The sequence below is a fragment of the Lucilia sericata genome, unplaced genomic scaffold (assembly GCF_015586225.1).
Source record: "Lucilia sericata isolate MDLA Ls3-8-SP2 unplaced genomic scaffold, ASM1558622v1 Contig000186F_arrow, whole genome shotgun sequence".
Taxonomy (NCBI): domain Eukaryota; kingdom Metazoa; phylum Arthropoda; class Insecta; order Diptera; family Calliphoridae; genus Lucilia; species Lucilia sericata.
In genome coordinates this window covers 56,861-77,399 of record NW_023994214.1, presented here as the reverse complement: position 1 = coordinate 77,399, position 20,539 = coordinate 56,861, and the positions used below count along the sequence as shown (strand labels likewise).

The 20,539-nt window shown below is 31.2% G+C and overlaps 2 protein-coding genes across 3 annotated transcripts in view; one reads left to right on the top strand and one right to left on the bottom strand.

Moving 5' to 3' along the window:
- The window catches only part of LOC119601698 (3-hydroxy-3-methylglutaryl-coenzyme A reductase), an 89,891-nt gene extending 74,580 nt beyond the window's left edge, over positions 1-15,311 (bottom strand). For both annotated transcript variants that reach the window (XM_037952825.1, XM_037952824.1), the window contains exon 1: positions 14,481-15,311. The gene's annotated coding sequence lies outside the window, so the exon portion shown is untranslated. The remainder of the gene's footprint in view (positions 1-14,480) is intronic.
- A 2,243-nt stretch (positions 15,312-17,554) lies between these two features.
- LOC119601712 (26S proteasome non-ATPase regulatory subunit 13) lies at positions 17,555-19,530 on the top strand. Its single transcript, XM_037952849.1, has 7 exons — positions 17,555-17,842; positions 17,907-18,020; positions 18,106-18,241; positions 18,495-18,797; positions 18,862-18,953; positions 19,014-19,278; positions 19,334-19,530. Exons 1-7 carry the CDS (start codon positions 17,733-17,735, stop codon positions 19,460-19,462), a joined length of 1,149 nt encoding a protein of 382 aa, XP_037808777.1. The 5' UTR covers positions 17,555-17,732; the 3' UTR covers positions 19,463-19,530.
- Positions 19,531-20,539: the final 1,009 nt, after the last annotated feature.

Genomic DNA, 20,539 nt, shown 5'->3' with positions numbered 1-20,539 from the left:
TATATAGAATTAAAAAATTTCGGAATAATTTTAATTTCTTTGATCACAATTATATTCTGCTATTTAGATCTATTAGACTATTATTAAACTCCCCCATACTTATTTCCTTTAAATAAGCCGTTCTTTTAGAAGTTATTGTAATGTGTTAAAGAAAATCTAAATGACACTCTATTGAAGAGACTTAATTGAAATGTTTACGGAAATATTTTCATATGCATACTGCTGCATAATAATTTTTCTTGTAATTTATTAAAAAAATAAATAAATAAATAAATAAAACAACAACTTTAAATACAAAAACTTTATAAAAAGACAACGGCAAGAAAATATACTAATGACAGGAAAAGAAAAGGAAGAAGCGAAAAAAATATACACACAGACACAAACAAACGAACAGACACTATCTGAATCGGACTCTGAATATGAATTTTTGAATGAATAAAATAGTAATTTATATGTATGGCATAGCACAATCACATAATAAACTTGAAATAAATACTAATATGAATTAAATAATTGTTATTTTTTATTAACTATTATTTTTTTTTCTCTCTGTGCACAGTATGTATGAAGGAATACATACATAAATAAAGTGGTAAATAAGACGCATGTTAAAAATAAATGAATGAATGCATAGTGGAACAAAATTGGCAATAAATTGCAAAGTTTTTTATGGCTTAATAAGTCAGCTGTTGCGTATCGTAACGTAAGCTGTTATTAATTATTATAAATATATGGATTCGTAAGTAAATTTTCGGTTAAACTTTATCGTATCGAATAAAATCGTAAACGGTTTCTTGAAAAGACTTTTTATGATATTCGCCAATGATCATTGATTTAGATTAAGTGTGAATTTCTATTTGTATTGGCAAATTCATGAAACGTAATATCAGTGTGATTCGCATTCGGTAGCAAATATTGGTTGTGTAAGCAGAAATGTTTAAGGACAAAAATTTGGAGGCATTTCTCCATGAAGATCATTGGGATCGAACTATAGCAGCAATTTCAAAAAGTTTGTGAGCAGCTGGTTTTGTCTAAGGTCGAGAGACCTTGAATCCGAAATTCTGCAAGATAATTTTTGCTCCGATGTAAAATGGATACGATCACCCGAAATGTACGACATCGTATGTGAAGCCCGGCCAATCAGCCCAGCCGACAGCTCGGTATTTGATGGGATCAAAAGGGTCCTCTCCATTATGAGCTGCTGAAATCTGGTTAGATCAGGGACCCCGAATGCAAAAGATTTCTTTGAAGCGAAAATTCCCAAAAAATCACAATTTCCAAATGTAATTGGTAAAAACTATTTAGAAAGGGGTGGTTGGGAAGAATTGCCTCACTCGTCTTATATTGCAGACCTTTTTCAGTCCAACTACTACTTGTTTCGATCGAAACAATAAAAATCTGAAAGTAGTTCTTACTGGCATGTGCAAAAGTCCAAGCGTTTAACTTGAGTTCCTGTCGTGAAGTTCTATTCCAGGGTGGTACTTTCTCAACAACATGGTGAGCTAGGCACGATCTCCTTCCGCCCCTATGTGAATTGCAAAGAATACGCAACTAGGTCCAAGTAGTTCAACTATCTAATCTCTGTCCATCGCAGTGACGTTGCTTAATGTTATAGTCCGTAATCGGCTTGATTCGTTCTTAACCCCAAGAGATGTAAAGTACTTTTGGCACACACATTCTATGGATTGAAGTATGAAACCGTGCGTGGCAATGTCTCTAAAGCATTATACACGAACTCAATATGTTTTGGTGAAACCAGGATAAGATCTAAATCTGGTCGCAGTGCTTATTAACCTCCCTAATCCATAATAATTTGAATAGGAATGGAAATTTGCAAAACATATTTTGTAAATAACTGTTTAAACCCCACTGTATCCAAGTTTTAAATTACAAATATTACAAAAACTGAAAATGCGTTAAATTTTTTACTTGAAAAAGCAAAAGTGACAAATGAAATGAAAAAGAAGATGGATGAAAAAGTAAGTGATAAAAATCAACTGAAAATACTTGCAATATTTGATCACAACTTAAAAGAGCACACGCGTGAGCGCAACTAAACACAATTTGTTTTCAAAATTTTTAAAAACATACCAAAATACATAATAACTATCTACAATACATATGTATGTAGATACATCTACACAAAAGTATCTATTAATGTGTATATAAGTTTGTGAAAAAAATAAACAAAATATTCAGTCATCGTCATCATGCTGAGGTATGAGTATGATATGAAATATTTTGATTTGGTAATAGCCCACCATGCCATGCCACTAATACATAATATCTCTCTCTCTATGAAAAGATCCACCAACAACAACAAACAGGTTGGTTATACACACGGCTTACAACTACTATTTACAAACATTCATACAGGTTGGGCTCAACAGGTGGAGAAAGTTTATTTTTTTGTTGTCGTCGTCGTTGTTGTTGCTGAAATATTGTTGGCAAAATAATATTGGACACAAACAAAAAATACATAGTTTATTATTTTTTTTAAATACAGTAGTTTTCCGATTTAACGAACCCATATGTTGTCAGGCCTGTTCGTAAAATTGAAAAGTTCGTTATATGCAGTACTAACTAAAACGTGGGCTTTTGGTAGGAAATTAATTAAAAATAGGTACATAAAATATTTTTTAAATGTATTTTATAAAAATTAATTCTTTTTTTTATAAAAATAGCACAAAACACAAAATTCCGAATCTTATATACCCACCTTCAAACCATATTTGTGTCGAATTTCATCGCTGTATTTTTAATTCAGTCATGAGCCTTAAAGTTATTTCTCGAAGTTCATCTCTATACTCGTATTTTTAAGCGAGTAATGAGCGTTGAAGTAATTTTCTTAAGGGGGCCTGATATGGAGGGTAAGGTCAATTATGGACCGATTCCCATAAAATTTGTTAGAGATTTCAGTTAGTATAGAACATGTTTGAATCGAATTTCATCGGCGTACTCGTATTGTTAAGCGAGTAATGAGCGTTAAAGTCATTATCTGAAGGACGGACGGACATAGCTACATCGAACTAAAATTTAATAAGAACCCAGAATGTGTTACAGTTTTGGGTATAAAAGCACCGCTACAACTTAGGTTATTTGTTATTTTTGATAAATGTCATTTTATCTTTATTTAAATAATAATATTTTTATTAGTTCGTTAAACAGAGTACAAAAAACAAGTTTTGTTCGTTATTTAAGGTAGTCAATAGGAAAAATTAGCTTGTTCGTTAAATGCGATGTTCGTAGAATTGAATGGTCGTTAAATCGGAAAACTACTGTATAGAAATAATAAAAAAACACACACGTCTAAAAAATAAATTTAAAATGATGAAGCACAAATAAGTTACAAATTATGGCCATAAAATACTATTGATAACCAAAAAAAAAACTTAACGTATTCGTAAGAAGAAGACAAAATAAAACGTGAGTGTCAATCAGTATGTGTTTGAATGCGTGTGTGTGGTAGATAACTAGAAAATATTTGTGGCTAAAAGACAAAGTGTAGCCAAGAGACAGACAAATAGATTAAAAAAGGCTAAACGCCTGCGTTTTTATTTTTTCTCTTCTCTTCTTTAATAAATCATTTGAAAACTAGTGTTTAAGTAAAATTTTAGTCCTAATATTAATAGTATTGCTTATTTAGCGTTTTCTGTGTTACAACTTGTTTTTCCTTGCTTTTAACCATTTCCTTATTATTTTCATGGGCTCCTAGTTATTGTTTTACGAACAATAATTGCTTCTCTCAGTATTTCTTTCTATATAGGTTCTTTTGATAAACTGAGCTTTAAGATTATTCATAGGACTGAGTAAAATGAGTGTTGCAATTCACTATCATATCGACGCCTCCAAACTGAAACGCTGTAAGTCTACTTTGATCCGTCGAACCATTCAGAAGTTATATGAAAAAATTTGTTCATCATCGAGACTTCCTCTTTTGGATTTTCGAATAGTAGTTGTCCTTCAAATAGAACTAATTTCATGAAGACATCTCTAATTATATTTCATTATATACATTTCTGTTATGAGGACCATAAGTCCTCGACGATTGCCTTGCATTCTCGTTTGTCTGTTGCTATGTTCTTTAACTTTCTCTACGATTTGTTTACTTTGACTGCCCAATCCATAGCAATTTTCACTTTATTATCCAGACTGTGCGCAAAGTTATTTTTGGCCACACCATTTTAGAATTCGACTGAGGCAGCTGTTAATTAAAACACATCGAGCTGGGCTCCACGATTCCCAACTGATTTCTCGCAACTGTTGGATATGTCCAATTTCGTGCGTCTGGATATTAAGTTGTCCATATGTAAACTGTTGTTGGTTGCTAAGTTAAACATATTTTCCGCATTGATCCTCATAGTCTTGGTTTTAGGAATGTTTATTCTGAAACTACTTAATAATTCCTCGATTTCTATATCTCTCAATTTCGACTGCATATCATCAAATTCATGTAATAGCAAACACGGGAATGTCATCAGCATAGGGCAAGTTCTCGATCATGTTATGATCATTCTTTAAAAAAAACATATGAAAATCTTTCTAATTTGAAGATGAATCTACATTTCCTCATTTCATTTTACTTATTTTCTTTACAAATTTCGTAAATTTCTTTCAAGAATTTTACTGTAAAGAACTTTATTTTGTAAGAACGATATTCCTCCAAGAACTCATACACTATTGCTTGCTTATTATCCGGATATAATTGCCAAAACAATTTTTGTCAACAGCTTTTTCCTGTTGAGTCTATTTCAGTTTCGATTTCCGTCCTCCTTAGATTTCATTCATATTGGCAACGTTGTCAGAGAACATGATCTTTCCAACTCCATTTAAGTTTAAAAATTTTAATTCCTTGTTAGGTCCTTGTTTCCGAAGATATTTGCCCACAATATTTTAAGCAGTTCTTGTAAAAAAGATTACAGGTCGCATTCTATAGTATTAGAGAAAATGAAATTGGTGGGATTTTCCTAGTGTTAGCTGTATGTGAACTTGTGTGATCGTCAAGAACTAATGTTGATCTATGAGCTTTCTGTAGAGATAACCTTCCGTGTTCGTTCGAAGTTTATCGATGATATTCTGATTCCTCACATGATACCAATGTATTGAGTGACTTACTGCCGATCTCAACAATAGATAATTTCCCTTCAATATCAACTCTTTCAGAAAGCCCGCAGGCAATAGAAAAGAACGGTGAAAGTTCTGATTTTGGAATGGTCTCATCTTTGGACCATTCTCAAAACTTTATTTTGGTCGACGATCAATGCTTATTCTTGAAACAGTCGTCTTAAAAATTTCAACTGATTTTCTCAGAGCAGCAATTTAGAAGTTTGGAAAAAGAACAGGCAAAACTGGTGACATTAAAACTATGAACTTGGACGAGTTATTGTATTATTTTCACGCGATTGAGCTTTTACCAAATACTAATACCCCAATGTCTTTTAAACCTTGGCTATCTGAAAATATTTTTCGAAAATATGTATTGGAAACCAAAATGGAATTAAATTTACAGTATTTGACTTTCCCAACTATCCAGCAAGATACGCTTTTGCTCCCACGGAATAGTCTAAAACTCAATGAAATCTAATATGTCACCCAAGTGATGAGTAACAATTTGGTACTAAATTCTTCTTGAATGATATTTTAAAAGATCTCTCAGTACTTGAAAATATTCCGAAAACTAAAAAAAAAGTTTTTATCTGAAACAATACAAAAATTTTAAGCATTTTTCTTCCGCTGATATTTAACCTTAAAAATCATGTTGAATGACTAAGTCATAGACAAAAATCTTAAGTGGATTATCTTAAATGATAGTTAATAGTAGTAGTTGTAGTAGTAGTATTCAAGAGTAGTACTAAATAATACTTGTTCACAGATATTTAGCAGTGTTTTTGCTATTTTGACGTAGTAGCTGTTCAAAAGCCAAACTAAGCTATAAATAATAGTAATAGTATGTTTGTCCATAGAAACGGGCTATGATATCAGGTTGTTGAAATGCTGTGTGTGTTCGTTCATACGATTACGAAATCTGTCAGTCCGTTAAGAGCTGGCTGGTAAAAGCAAACGAGTGAACCAACCAAGCAACCAAACAACCACAGTCATAGTCATGTTAAATAAAAACCGCCACAACATAGAAATATATAAGGCAGACAAAATATTATTATTTGTTGTTACATACTTTTTCTTGAATTCGATTTTTTTTTTCTTTTTTGTTTTGTTTTATTTTTTTGGTTGCCTAAAATACAAACGAAATATTTGGCTGGTTTATAGTGAATAGTTTTTTTTATTGATGTGGTTGCTTGTTGTCCGTGGAAGTCCATCGACAATATACAAATTTCGTAATTCCTTCATCAATATGCAGTTCAGATTTAGCACAAATATTTGTTTTGATTTTTTTTCTCTTTTTTAGCTTTTACACATGTTTTTGTTAGTTTTTTTTATTTATAATAAATTAAAAATCGATGATCGATAGGGAAAACTATAAATTTGATAATGCTTTTTTTATAATGCTTAGTCATTCATATCGGTTAACACTTTGGATGATTAGCCAGAGTACAAAATAATGGTTTGCCCTAAATATAAAAACATATTGCAATAGTTCACAGAATTATGTTTTAAAAAGAAAATGGGGGCATATTAAATAGCATTTTATACCACACATGAAGAATAAGATCAAAAGCAATACTTTCGAATACCATAACAGCAAATCAGCAGATTGAGGAACAGTGGATGATTGAAATATCGGCCATTGACCATAAACCTGTAATAACTGTCTGGTTAAAAAACCAGTAATTTATCTCTTTTTAGCAAAATTTCAATTCATGACAACATTATACCAATTATTTTCTTCCTAATTCCCACTATATAATTACACAACAAACCCCCGCCTCTCTTTTCTTTCTGCCTTATGACGCACACTACGTCAAAGAAGGAAATTAAACGTTAAACAAAAAAAAAAAAAAAAAATAGATCAGAGGAAAATTGCAAAAAAAAATCTGTTACAAACTGAGCTAAATGCAAATCATTAAGAGACTTTTTACATGGAAATTAAGCTGTACAATGAAAAAGGATGAAGTCTGCTGGAAAATATAAATGATTACGCTTCAATATACGCCCGAATACACACAAAATATGTAAGTAAACCAGATATCAGATAGATTACTTTAGTAATTGTCGTTTAATATTTTTTTGCAGATAAAAAAATAAGCGACGTCGAAAAATAACGGAACTTTCATTGATAAGCATTTCGAATATTTGTGCAGAATGTAAAGTAATGTAATCCTTTTAATGTTACTTAATTGTTTAAGTAGTCCTTTATTTTGAAGCCCATAATACTTTTAGAATGTGACTTCGAGTCTTTATAAGGTCCAAAAACTAAATCCAGAATTTCTGAAATCAGATTCGTATTCATAGTAGCTCTATTCTCAAAATACCAGAAGAAAATATTTGATTTTAGTACTTAAATATCACTTTCATATCTGAAACAAATCTGGACTGATTTAAGTACGGATTTCAAGACAATATTAAGCGTTTCGGTCCATGTATGAAAGCCTTATATTTAGTTCAGAATTCTTTCTTTTATTTTTTTTTTTTTTTTTTGTAAAATTTTGGCCTCCGGTAGGTTAGTGTGGCCTCCGGTAGGTTAGTGGTTAGTGTTCTAGTCTGGTAGACCGGAGGTGGTGGGTTCGATTCCCACCTAAGGCACTGGTTAAGGAGCGCACAACAGGCCCGATAGAGGCCTAGGTGTATTTCTTCGAATTTGATGTATATACATCCTCCTTTCAAACTAACTAACTAACTTGTAAAATTTTCTTATCAATTGATTACTAATACATGGATCCCCTTATGAAAATCATACTCTGTAAGAAGGGTAACGTGGGTCCGCCTGATTTCGGTCCCGTTGTTATGATCTATTGGTCTTAGGAGCCGTTTTCTATAGAAACACTACTCACTACTTCCTGAGTTAAACCAACGGGTTCGACATTCCTTTATATTGAGAGAATGGTTTCCCTCCCTATTTCGTTGACTACTTGGTTCTTGCGGTCTCCGTGAAAACCAGCCGGTATTTCTAATAAAACCGATCATGTTTAATAGTGACGCATCTCTGAGACAGTCCAGATCATGGAAAAGAGCTCTACAAAGATATAGTAGTCTGTGCTGGGCAGTCTCATAGAAGGTGTTGTATCGATTCCACTATAACGTGGGTAGCCCATACGTTCCGACATATGTCCAATCATACAGTGCCCAATAATTATACTAGCCTAATCAAATTTTTACTAAGAGTCAAGAGAGTCCTAGTTCTATCCATTGTCAGAGTGTGCCAGAGCAGTTTCGATGTTCTATAAGTCTTGATATTTGACCATCTGAGTTCTGTCTCACTCCAAGCCCAGTCATCCATCAATTTTGATAGGGTCACCAGGGAAGTGTGAATATCGCTTTGCGCAAGGGTTAAGTCCCGGGACGACACTTTGGCTGCGCATCCATCTTCATTTCCCCGGATGCCTTCATGTCCTAGTACCCATAACAACTCAAAGTGATTTTGGGTCATTTGTGCCAATCATTGAATACAATTGAGAAAACATTTCGGCTTAATAACATTGGAGTTAAGATCCTTGATTGATGTAAGGCTGTCCAATTATGTATGTGAAGGCGAATTTTCGAGATTTTGTTCCCGGATTCTTTTCGCGACTGTATCGATTGCATATATCTCTACCTGAAGTGCCGTAAAGGTGTTAAGTCGAAGAGACAGTAGCAGATTCAGTTTTTCGGAGAATATTCCCGATTCCATGCCCATATATAGGCCAGGTTGACCTTGAAGTTAGACAGGTGATTTCACTAAACGATCTGATCTGAGCCATTTTATTTAGTTCATTATGAAAAAGTGTTTTACAGTTTGTGGAGGCTTCGATTTCATAAAGGCAAGCTAGAATGCGGCATTTGTCGACAAAAAAGATAAAATAATTCGGTCAATGCTATGGAATTATCGAGAGCTTTTGCAAAAAATCACGAATCCTAACCAACTAGTTTTATTCGTTACAGTCAAAGATGTTGCTTCGTACTAGCGTTCACTGCATTCTGTATGATGTATAGCAATATGTACGACTCCAAATATATCCCTCATCGCTGCCCTAAATATATTCGGAAGAAACAGACAATTTGATAGATTTAGTTGGCCACTGTTTCGTAGAGTCTTAATCTTCGCAATGAAGATTCAGAATTGACTACTAAGCCCTTTAAAGATTTTGGCAAACATACTTTTAAACTTCTGCTTTAAATACAGCAGCATCATCATCATCAACAGCAGCAGTGTTTCTAACCTTAAAACAGTTAAAATGGAATTAATTTTTTTTCTGGATTTTATAACTGTAACTGTCTGATACTGTGTGGCCCTTTTTTAATCTGGGTACTTTTACTTTTTTTAATGATGATGTTCTATAGAAAGACTTTTTTTCTTTTTTTATGTGATTTTTTTCTGATTTACGTTAAATCAAAAAATTTGTTTTCTTTTTTTTTACAATTTCCCTCATGGATAGATTGGTTGGCTTTATAAAAGTATTGAAGTAAGTATTGTAGTAAAGTGGAAAAAGAAAAGTTTGTTGTTTTTTTTTTACTTTTTCTTGACTCTTGTCTTGATTTGGGTAGACATTTGGTATTGGGTTGCTGGCTATCAAGTATGAGTTGTACACCAGATGTTTGAGTAATTTAATGTAGTCAACATCTTTAAGATAACGGAAATAAGGTATTTTTAGTTGTTGTTATTTTGATTTATTTATTTTTTTTTTCTTCATTTTTTTAAATCTATATACTTTTGTTTTGTTGAGAAAATATAGACAACGTAGACTTTTGTTTACATACAACATGTCTATGTAAAAATACAAATATTTTCTTGTCAACTTAATAAATATAAAGAAATCTGTATTTTAAGTTTGACTATATAGTTATTTTCTTGTTTTTTCTTTTTTTTGAAGAATTTATATAAACATAGAAAAATAAAATATGTAAATTTTTGTTAAAACTTTTTTCTTACAGCTTGTTTTTCTAAAATGAAAATTTGTCTTCGTTCTTAAAAATAACGAACGAAATTGGCTTTACGTTTTTGTAACGAAAAAATAAATTTTCATGTGAGTGACGACGAAAGAGCTTTATTTTTCCATATATTTTTGGTTTTTAGAAAATGAATTCGTTCGTAATAAACGAAAGAAATGTCAGAAATAGACGATAGGCAAAGGCCTTTCGTTTGCCCAAAAAACAACGAAAATTTTACCAAAATACGTAATAATATGTGGCCATTTGAACCAGAATGTAATTCGCAATACAAACCTTTAAATTTCTTGAGACATTGCATACAATTGTCATGTTGTTTTTAAAAAAACATTTTTTCATAATTTCAATTTTTTTCTAAAATTATTTTATTTTTGTTTATTTTTTAGGATTAACACCAAACACCTTATTACTACATGAAAAAATATTTAAAAATTCAGAAATGAAATACGTAGGCAATAATGTTCTGTTACGATAGAAAAAGCTCATTTCATTTTAGACATTTTTAAACGAAAACTTTCAAATGTTTTATAAAAACCAAATTTTAAACTTGATCGTAATAAAATGAAATGTTCGTGTGAGAACTAAATTGTTTTAGAAAAACAGGCTGTTAAACTCAAACCGTTAAAACTTAAGCTTTTGTTTAATAATGACTTCTTTTGAAAGTTTAATAGTTTATAATAAAAGTGTTGAGTTGTTTTTGTTAAAAGTAATAATTTTATATTCTTTCAAAGTTCTAAGGTTTGTTTGAGGTTTTCCCATAGTATTTAATAGATACAAATATACATGTATGTATCTATGTATGTTATACTTATTGACACATTGTCAACTTGTGTACTTAAACTGCTTAAGTAAACATACTGGTTAAAAAGTAAATATTCGTTATAGGTAAAAATCCTACCTCTTTCTTTAATACTTTTAAAGAAAATAGTGTTTAATTTTGAAATCCATAACTAATCAATTTTAAAGGGGCGTTTTAGTTTTAAAGTACCTAATATAAATTGCACAGTGGTAACAAATGTCATTCTATGTTTACTCTTTTAGAAACTTGAGAAATTTAGAGTTCGTCATCCAGTTCTGCATTGAGGTTCAAGCCTAAAAATTGTCTTACTGACTTATTCCAGTCCATAAATCCATTAGAGTAAGTAAATGAATGGAACATCATGAACCCCGTTATCATGGGGACCCTAACTATATGATGGACATATATTACGGATGTGAGGGAGCGATAGGCATAAAGTCTGTTGTTCCATCCCCACCTCAGTTATACAAGACTTAAAGATACGACAGGTTTTTCAAGTACAGCCGTACATGAATTCCGTTTTTGTAGGTTACCCATCGTCTATAGCATGCGTCGGCTTTAGTTTCTTAATTTCAGTATTTGCAATAAAAATTCCCGGTAGATCGAGCTACAACGAAAATGCCATTTAAATAAACACTCATAAACCAAAAACAGGCGCTAATGTTAGTTGTGGATCTATTGAATCTAAACCTGACTACTGTGGCATAATTTAGGCTTAAGTTTTTGCTATTTAGAAAGTCGCGGAACAAATAGAGAAATTCAGATATTTACGCCGATAAAATCACTGAAGAAAGAATGCTAGATGTCTATAGAGAAGATAGCGAGACATTATTTGGTTACCCGTATATAGGTTCTAAGATGTGGGAGAAATAACATTATATTTGAAGTACCTTATAAAAAAGGAAGACTGGACAAAATGTAAATGTAAATCAACATAACCCACAACGATTACTATTAACACCCTCAAAGGATGATGTTTATTACATCAACTCCGGAATATTAAACCTAAATCGCCATCCTGCAGTTTGTGGGTACCTTTTCATGAAAACAATATTGATGCAAGAATTCGTTCTTATCAGTTCGTCCAATTTTGTATAGTTGAGACCGCACACCTCGAGGGAAGCTTCATCTCGTCTTGATATCTTATGGATCACCCCATAGGACTTTTGTGGCCCTACCCACCATTCTATTATTCCAAGTAGCCGCATGGCATTCTTTCGCCTAGTTCTTTAATGCATCAAAACGGTTTTGTTTTCCCAGATTATCTTCATCAAGCTCCCTTTCATTTATAGCTAGTACATTCGCTCTTTTATTGCCGTTTATCCCGATTTGGACCGACAAGCTAAATCTTTACACAAAATTTAAGATACAAAATATACATTTTGTTTACTTCAAAATAATGGGTGATAAAATTTAAATATTCTATTCGGCATATTCCTCTCAAATAAGATTTTTGACCCCCTAAAAAAAAGAAAGATATCAAAACTAAGTTTGATAAGCTATATAAATAATGTCATATTCTTTTATACGAGTTAGCAACAACTTTTATTTAAAGTTTTTTTTAAATAAATTTATTAAATATATATATTTATTTTATAGCACTACTATTTAAAGAAAGCGTGGCTTATATTTTTAGCATAAATTTGCATATAATATTTTTAAAGTAAAAAAAAAATTGCTTAATATTTATGGAAATATCCCATAAATTAAAGAATATTTCAATGTTAAGGAAAGAAGTTTAAAATTTGGCAAAACTGGTTGTGTATTGGAATAAGTTTCATATTAAAAATGTATATAAAAAGCGCTAATTTTAAATATTTTATAAGTGATTTCAACGCAATTGCAGAATTTGAAAATTTTCTTTAAAATTTCACCTCACCCAGACCACTGTGCCTGCCATCTCTATTGAAAGTGAAGAAAAAGAGCATAAAAAAGCAATTACTCTTTTACAACGATATTCTAGTCATTTGAAAATGTGCCTGCAGTTAAGTTGTTTTTGTCATTTTAGTCTAAACTCTTGTTTTTTTATAGCTCATGTCAGTTTTTACGACGTTTGCCTGACTATTAGAGCAAAAAGTTCAAAATTACAAAAACACACAAAACAGAAAACAAATTTTGTTAGAGGCGCCGTTCACACCTATTGTTTGTCTTTGACGACAATTACATTATATTTTTACAATTGTCTAGCAGTAGAGATCAAGATAATAATTGATGAACCGATTTAGTTTAAAGGGTTTTCAAAACTATTTTTATTTCAATTTTGTTTTTCTTGTTAAAATGTTTCCGGTCTGACCTTTTTATTATCGTACAAATTTGTGGGTATTTTTTTTCTATTTTTTGTAAAATGAAGTGTTGACTTGAAAACATCATCTTTTGTCAACAGAAATAGTTTCATTTAATAATCTCATTTGTAAATTATGACCCTCATAAATTTGTTGAATGTAAAGCTTTGGACATAATTTGAATAGCTAGTGTAAGTTGTTGGTTACAACAATTTCAAATAGAACATTTTTGCAAAATAAAACAAATAACTAGTAAAGATACTTTCAATGTCATCATAAATAAGAAAATAAATCCTCGTGGATTTTGTAAAATTATACGCGAAATTTGTCTTAAGGCATAAAATATTTGTCGTTGTAATGACTGTCTGAACTTAGACTTTTATTTGTAAAAAAATTTATATTTTTTTTGTTTTATTGTATGTGTGTTTGTGCATAAGGTTAAGTCTTCTTTTTGGTTTCCAGTAAAATTGCAAAAAAAAATCAATGAGCGGAAATTTTTATTAAGGAAAAACTTTAACGTTAAATTTACAAGGAAGGAAATCAAGTTGATGTTATGGGAATGAAAAAAAGTCATTATCATTATTAAATAAAAAGCTGTTTGAAAAATCAAAAATAAAAAAATTATTAAGAATGTCTTCTTTAGTAAAATGATTTTTGATTTTTATAAAACAGTGGTAAATCTGGGACCGAATTACCTAATGCGATCGAGTAAATGGATCGTTATTGGGTTTTAATTTGGATTTTTAGTGAAAATTTGTATTTTTGGGGAAAATTTAGATTTCTTGTGAAAAATAAGTAAGATTTAAGTGAAATGTTAATTTTTTTTTGAAAATTTAGATTTAGATTTGCAAAAGAACTTGCGAATTCTGTCTGATATTAAACCTAAAGGAAAAATCGTAACATCTTTTGCAAAAAAGGACTTTGAAAAAACTTTATCATTTAAACTTTAAAACTGACCCAAGAATGTAATAGTTGGCAAATTTCAAAAAAGAGATAAATACAATTAGGGTCTCGTTCGAATAAAATCGAATAGTTAATCTCTATAAAGTTTTTGATTATTCTTCATTCAATTCTTTCAATCATATTCGTACTTTTATAGGTTTGCATTGTACCAAAGCAATATCTAAAATAAAATAAGATAAGAGCCAGATGCGAGGTGCACTTATTTTGCAAAATTGAACAGGTAAATTACTACATACAACTTATGCTAAAGAAATTGAACAAATTTCCACATTAACCAACTAAAACCAAACTATTTACTGGGTTATTCTACGCATTTGTATCGGTGTATGTTTTTCTTAAGAGCAAATAAATATCAAAGAATTTGTTAAATAACAATAACAAAATGAACTTACCGTTTGTTTAAGATATTGATCTTAAGATCTTATATTTAAGGAAGCAGCAGCAATTCCATAAGATTCGATTCCATTAAGCACTTTTGATTTCTTCTTATTTATTGAACGCGTATAATAAAAGTTTCTTTTTGTAATTAACACTCGTTTGTCAAATTTACACACGATATAGGTACAATATATATACAATTTTTTCTCTTTATTTATTAAATTCACGTAACAATTTGTTACTAATAGTTGATTTTCATATAAAACATTTGTGTTGTGCACAATTCTCTTACACACTTTCGAATTTTTTTTACTATTTTTTTTTCTATAAACAACAATTTCACCAAAAATAGCTAAACAACCATCATCATCGAAAACTAATGAAATTTTTTTTTGTTAGCGTGAAGTCAGTTTGGTTGCCAATTGAATTATTATATAATTTTTAATTGTTGTTTTAGTTTATAATATGTTTTTAGCATTAATTGATTTATTTTGCACTAAACTTTATTCAAAGGATGTAGTTTAAAGAAAAGCTTTTTATATCATTTTCATTTAATTTTCTTTTAACTTTTTTGTTTGGTGTTTGTGCAGCAGGCTTTTTTCCAATATTATTCATTTGCCAATTTAAGGTGTTTCTTTTATATTTTTATGCACTTTGTTTGAGTTAATTTATTGCAGTTGTTTTACTATAGCTTTATTTTAATAAAGATCTATATTTAAATATAAAATTTATCCTTTTTTCACTGGTAGATTTAATTTTTTCTACAAATTTCTTATTTTTCTTAACTTTTTGATTGGTTTTTCTCCGAATATCACATCCAACTTTCACAGCTGTTCCGTTCGAACTGTCAGTGAATGTATGAAAATTTGTCTTCGACTATTTGACATTAGATTCTGGTGTTGTTAAATGGAAGAGTACTGGTTACTCGCAGAGTCAATAAAATTCACTAGTGTTGTTTAACTTGAAAATAGTTTGTATCACTTTAATTCACTTAAGTGAATAAAAATTTATTTCACGTTTAAAAAAATAAACTAAATTATTTGAAGAAATACATATCTTTAATGTTTTGTTGTTTGTAACAAATTACTTATTTGAGTTGCTGTAAAATGAAGTTGTGCTTTGCCAAAATAGTATAGTCTATATTCTAGTATATAGTCTAGTTTCTAGTCCAGTGTATAGTCTAGTCTATTGTCTAGTCAGTAGTCTAGTCTAGTCTATAGTCTAGTCTATAGTCTAGTCTATAGTCTAGTCTATAGTATAGTCTAGTCTATAGTCTAGTCTATAGTCTAGTCTATAGTCTAGTCTATAGTCTAGTCTATAGTCTAGTCTATAGTCTAGTCTATAGTCTAGTCTATAGTCTAGTCTATAGTCTAGTCTATAGTCTAGTCTATAGTCTAGTCTATAGTCTAGTCTATAGTCTAGTCTATAGTCTAGTCTATAGTCTAGTCTATAGTCTAGTCTATAGTCTAGTCTATAGTCTAGTCTATAGTCTAGTCTATAGTCTAGTCTATAGTCTAGTCTATAGTCTAGTCTATAGTCTAGTCTATAGTCTAGTCTATAGTCTAGTCTATAGTCTAGTCTATAGTCTAGTCTATAGTCTAGTCTATAGTCTAGTCTATAGTCTAGTCTATAGTCTAGTCTATAGTCTATAGTCTAGTCTATAGTCTAGTCTATAGTCTAGTCTATAGTCTAGTCTATAGTCTAGTCTATAGTCTAGTCTATAGTCTAGTCTATAGTCTAGTCTATAGTCTAGTCTATAGTCTAGTCTATAGTCTAGTCTATAGTCTAGTCTATAGTCTAGTCTATAGTCTAGTCTATAGTCTAGTCTATAGTCTAGTCTATAGTCTAGTCTATAGTCTAGTCTAGTCTAGTCTATAGTCTAGTCTAGTCTTCTTTTGCACTCCATATATCTTTTAAACCAGAAAACATTTTTGAATCCTTTATAACTTGACGAACAAATAAAAATATGAATTTAGTACTTTTTGGATATTCGGACGTTTAAGGGGTGAAAATTGTACCTATTTTTGGTACTTTTTTATAAAACATTGTTTTTGGTTTATTAACTTATACATATGAATACATAATAACGGGCTCCCAATACGATGTTGTAACTTTTTGGAACAGAATTTTTATTTCGTCAATGGGGAGGAAAAAGTACCAAAATGGGTAAAAACGGGAAATTTGATTTTATTCAAGAAACACTAAATATGCTAATGTGATGTTATTTGGAACACTGGTACCAAATGATATTTTTTGGTACTTTTTCATTCTCCAACTGGTACTTTTTGAGTTTTCTATGATACTGAAATCGAAACATGAAATTAATAATTAAGGGACTTTTCGGAACTTTTTCGTTCTACAAAGGTACTTTTTGAGTTTTCTTTAAAATTTAACCTAGAAACATGAAATTAAGCAAGTAGAGTATGGGACTTATTGGTACTTTATCGTACTTCGACTGAAACTTTTTTGACTTAGAACTTAGAAACATGTAATTAAGAACTTGAGAATCTATAAATCTTTTTGGTACTTTTTCGTTCTTCAAAAGGAAGTTTTTGAATTTTCTATAATATGAAAGAAATAGAAACATAAAAGCATGTAGAGCCCCGATTAAGTGAGAACCTGTAAAAGGGGACTTTTTGGTTCTTCAAAAGGTACATCTTAAGTTTTTGTATAATAATGAACCTAGAAACGTGAAATTAAGCATGTAGAGCCCGGATTAAGTGAGGTCCTATAAGAGGGGACTTTTTGGAACTTTTTCGTTCTTCAAAGGTACTTTTTGATTTGTTTATAATATTGAACCTAGAAACATGAAATTGGGAATGTACAGCCCGGATTAAGTGATAACATATAAAAGGGGACTTTTTGGTCAGATCCTCGTAAAACTTGGAGAAAGGATTTGTTTTCAATTTTTAAGAATTTTTTATTCATCTCACACAACTGATCTTGCTCTGTTTTGTTGTTATAAACAACATATTTGCTTCCAAAATCCCACTTTCTGATCTCTCGGATTCCGTTTTTATTTAAAATCGTTGAAAGTTTAAAAACTAAACGTAGTTGACAACTTAGCCGGCTTACAGTCGATTTTAAGCCGCCGCCGACATATTTAGTGTCAGTCGCCGCCGCCGTTAATATTTGTCGGCGCAGGGCTCTGGTTGTGAGTTGCAAAAAATTTACAGTGCACGTACCAAGAGAAAATAATAAAGTATTGTTTAGAAATTTATTTTATTTAAAATACAATAAATTAAATAAAAGTATCACAAAATAAAATGGCACAACCCACAGTTAATGTAGCTGGCTACTTGGCAAATCAAAAGAAAACCACAAATAAAGAATTGGCCTCTGAATGGGCTGCCTTGGAAGATCTATACAATGAAAAGTAAGTTTGATAGAATCAAGAAAAAACTAAAGCGTCATCTTTAACTTCTTAACAAATTTTATAGATTATGGAATGAATTGACCATAAAATTGAATAAATTTGTACGTAATGCTGCCATGCAGGATGAGGATGCCTTACTGCAGCTGTATCAGAATTTTTTGCAAACATTTGAAATGAAGTAAGTAACAAAGAGGAGTTTGGAACTCCATATTAGTAAGGTTATGTGTTTATTCATGCTCCTATTTCTTTTGTTTGCATTGCAGAATCAATCCCTATGGTTTAGTTGAGATTGTGGAAGTTATTGTCGAGCATATTACTGATAAAAAGGAAGCTGTTGAATTTTTGGGTAAAATTAAAGATAAAGTCAAGATTTGTGATGAAGCTGTTTGGTATGTTCAGGTGTGTGTGCAGGATTAACTCCAGTGTCATTTCTATTTTAAGTCAGGAATATTTTTTTATTCGCAATTACTGTGCGAATTGGAATGCTCTGGAAAATAGCATAACCTAATGGTACACAGTATCAACAATTTCATGTCACTTACACAATTCGGTGCCGCCTTGCCGTCGGACACCTTTCCTATACATTCTTTGCTTTAATAGTCGTTTTTCCATAGAACAGAAGGTAAACATTTTTTATATAAATTTCTTACAGGTTCTCCAAGGTAATATCTACCTGACAGATCTGAATGATTTGGATGCTTGCAAGAAAATCATTGAAGAATTACGTGACATCTTGGAAGATGTAGGCAATGTAACACCAGTCCATGGCAAATACTACATGTTAGCTTCACAATACTATCGTCGTGTGGGTAAACACAGTGATTATTATCGTTGTGGTTTACAATTTTTAGGTTGTTCTATCGATGACTATCCTAAAGATCAATGGGCACAACAGGCATTCTTTTTGGGATTGGCCGCATTATTAGGAGATGGCATTTATAATATAGGAGAATTGGTAAATAATTAATTAATTGTATATAAGATATATTATAACAATGAGAATTTTAATTTTTATGTAGCTGGCCCACCCAATTTTGACCTCTTTGAAGGGAACAGAAAACGAATGGTTGATGGAATTGCTTAAAGCTTTCAACGTCGGTGATATTAAAAAGTATTAAATTATCTTCAATACTATAATAGGAAATATACTTTAACTAATATATATTTACAGATTCAATGAAATGAAACCGGTTTGGTCAAAAATTCCCGACTTGCTTGCACAAGAAATTAAACTGCGTCAGAAAATCTCTCTTTTATGTCTGATGGAAATGACTTTCAAACGTTCCGCTACACAACGTTCCATTTCCTTTGAGGATATTGCCAACGAAACACAATTGCCTCTTAAAGAGGTGGAATTGTTAATTATGAAAGCTTTAGCCTTGGATTTGGTTAAAGGAGAAATTGATCAAGTGGCGGGTGTTGTTAATATGTCTTGGGTAAGTTATAAAATAATTTAATAAATAGCTTACCTAACTCTTTAATTGTTATAAGGTTTTGCCACGTGTTCTCGATCGTCCACAAATTGCTAGCATGGCCACAACATTGGATAACTGGATGTCTAGTATTAGTTCTATGGAAAAATTAATGGAATCACGTGCCGCTGAAATTTTAACCAACTAGTATAGTTGCTATCTATGCAAAAACATTTAATTTAAAACTCAAATAATAAACACACATTTTGTAAATTATTTTTGAAATCTTTTTGTAATGAGTTACAGCGTGGCCAAGTACCTACATGGCAACTAAACTGTAGTTTACACTAGATGAAAGGTATTCTTGACTATAGGCTAGACTATACACTATAGACTAATCAGAAGTATAAACTATACACTAATCTGCAGTCTGAACTATAGACTTGGTCATAAGAGTAGACTAATAGACTTGATCGTAGTTGGAACTACAGACTAGACTTATCAGATTATACTATAGTCAGGTTTACAGATTGCAGACTACACTATTCTCCCGGGTATTGACTATAATATACTCTCGTATGTACCAAATATTGAACTATAGTATGATTTATATACTAGATTATAATCTGGACTACAGGCTGGATTATAGTCTGGGCCAGTTTATAGTCTTTACTACAGACTAGATAATAATCTGGACTAAAGGAGAGTCTGGACAACAGACTACATTATAATCTGGACTACAAACAAGATTATAGTATACTATAGACTGCGAACTGGATAATAGTCTAGACTACAGTTTATAGTCTGGACTACAGATTACATTATAATCTGGACTACTGATTAATTTACAGTCTGGACTAGAATATATTATACTCTGGACTACATATTAGATTATAGACTGGACTACATTCTAGATTATAATCTGGACTACAGACTAGATTATAGTATGGACTACAACTATACTATAGTTTGGACTAAACTAGATTATAGTCTAGACTATAGACTAGATTATAGTCTGGACTGTAGACTATATTATAGTCTGGACTAGAGACTAGATTATAGTCTGGACTAGAGACTAGATTATAGTTTGGACGAGACTAGTTTATTGTATGTACTACAGACTAGATTTTAATCTGGACTATAGAAGATATTATAGTCAGAATGGCGGTCGTATAATCTCGACGTGGCTAAAGTATAGAATAGATAGTACATCCTGGACATAAACCACCACACCTCTTTTCAAAAATCTGTACGTTATTCGATTTTTAATTTAGATGAAAAATAT

What these genes read in the sequence shown, in the direction of transcription:
- LOC119601712 (XM_037952849.1), top strand. Translation starts at nt 17,733, where the DNA reads ATGGCACAACCCACAGTTAATGTAGCTGGCTACTTGGCAAATCAAAAG. An exon ending in AAGCTGTTTGGTATGTTCAG is followed by an intron (nt 18,242 to 18,494) that starts GTGTGTGTGCAG and finishes AATTTCTTACAG; the next exon opens with GTTCTCCAAGGTAATATCTA. An exon ending in GTGTTGTTAATATGTCTTGG is followed by an intron (nt 19,279 to 19,333) that starts GTAAGTTATAAA and finishes AATTGTTATAAG; the next exon opens with GTTTTGCCACGTGTTCTCGA.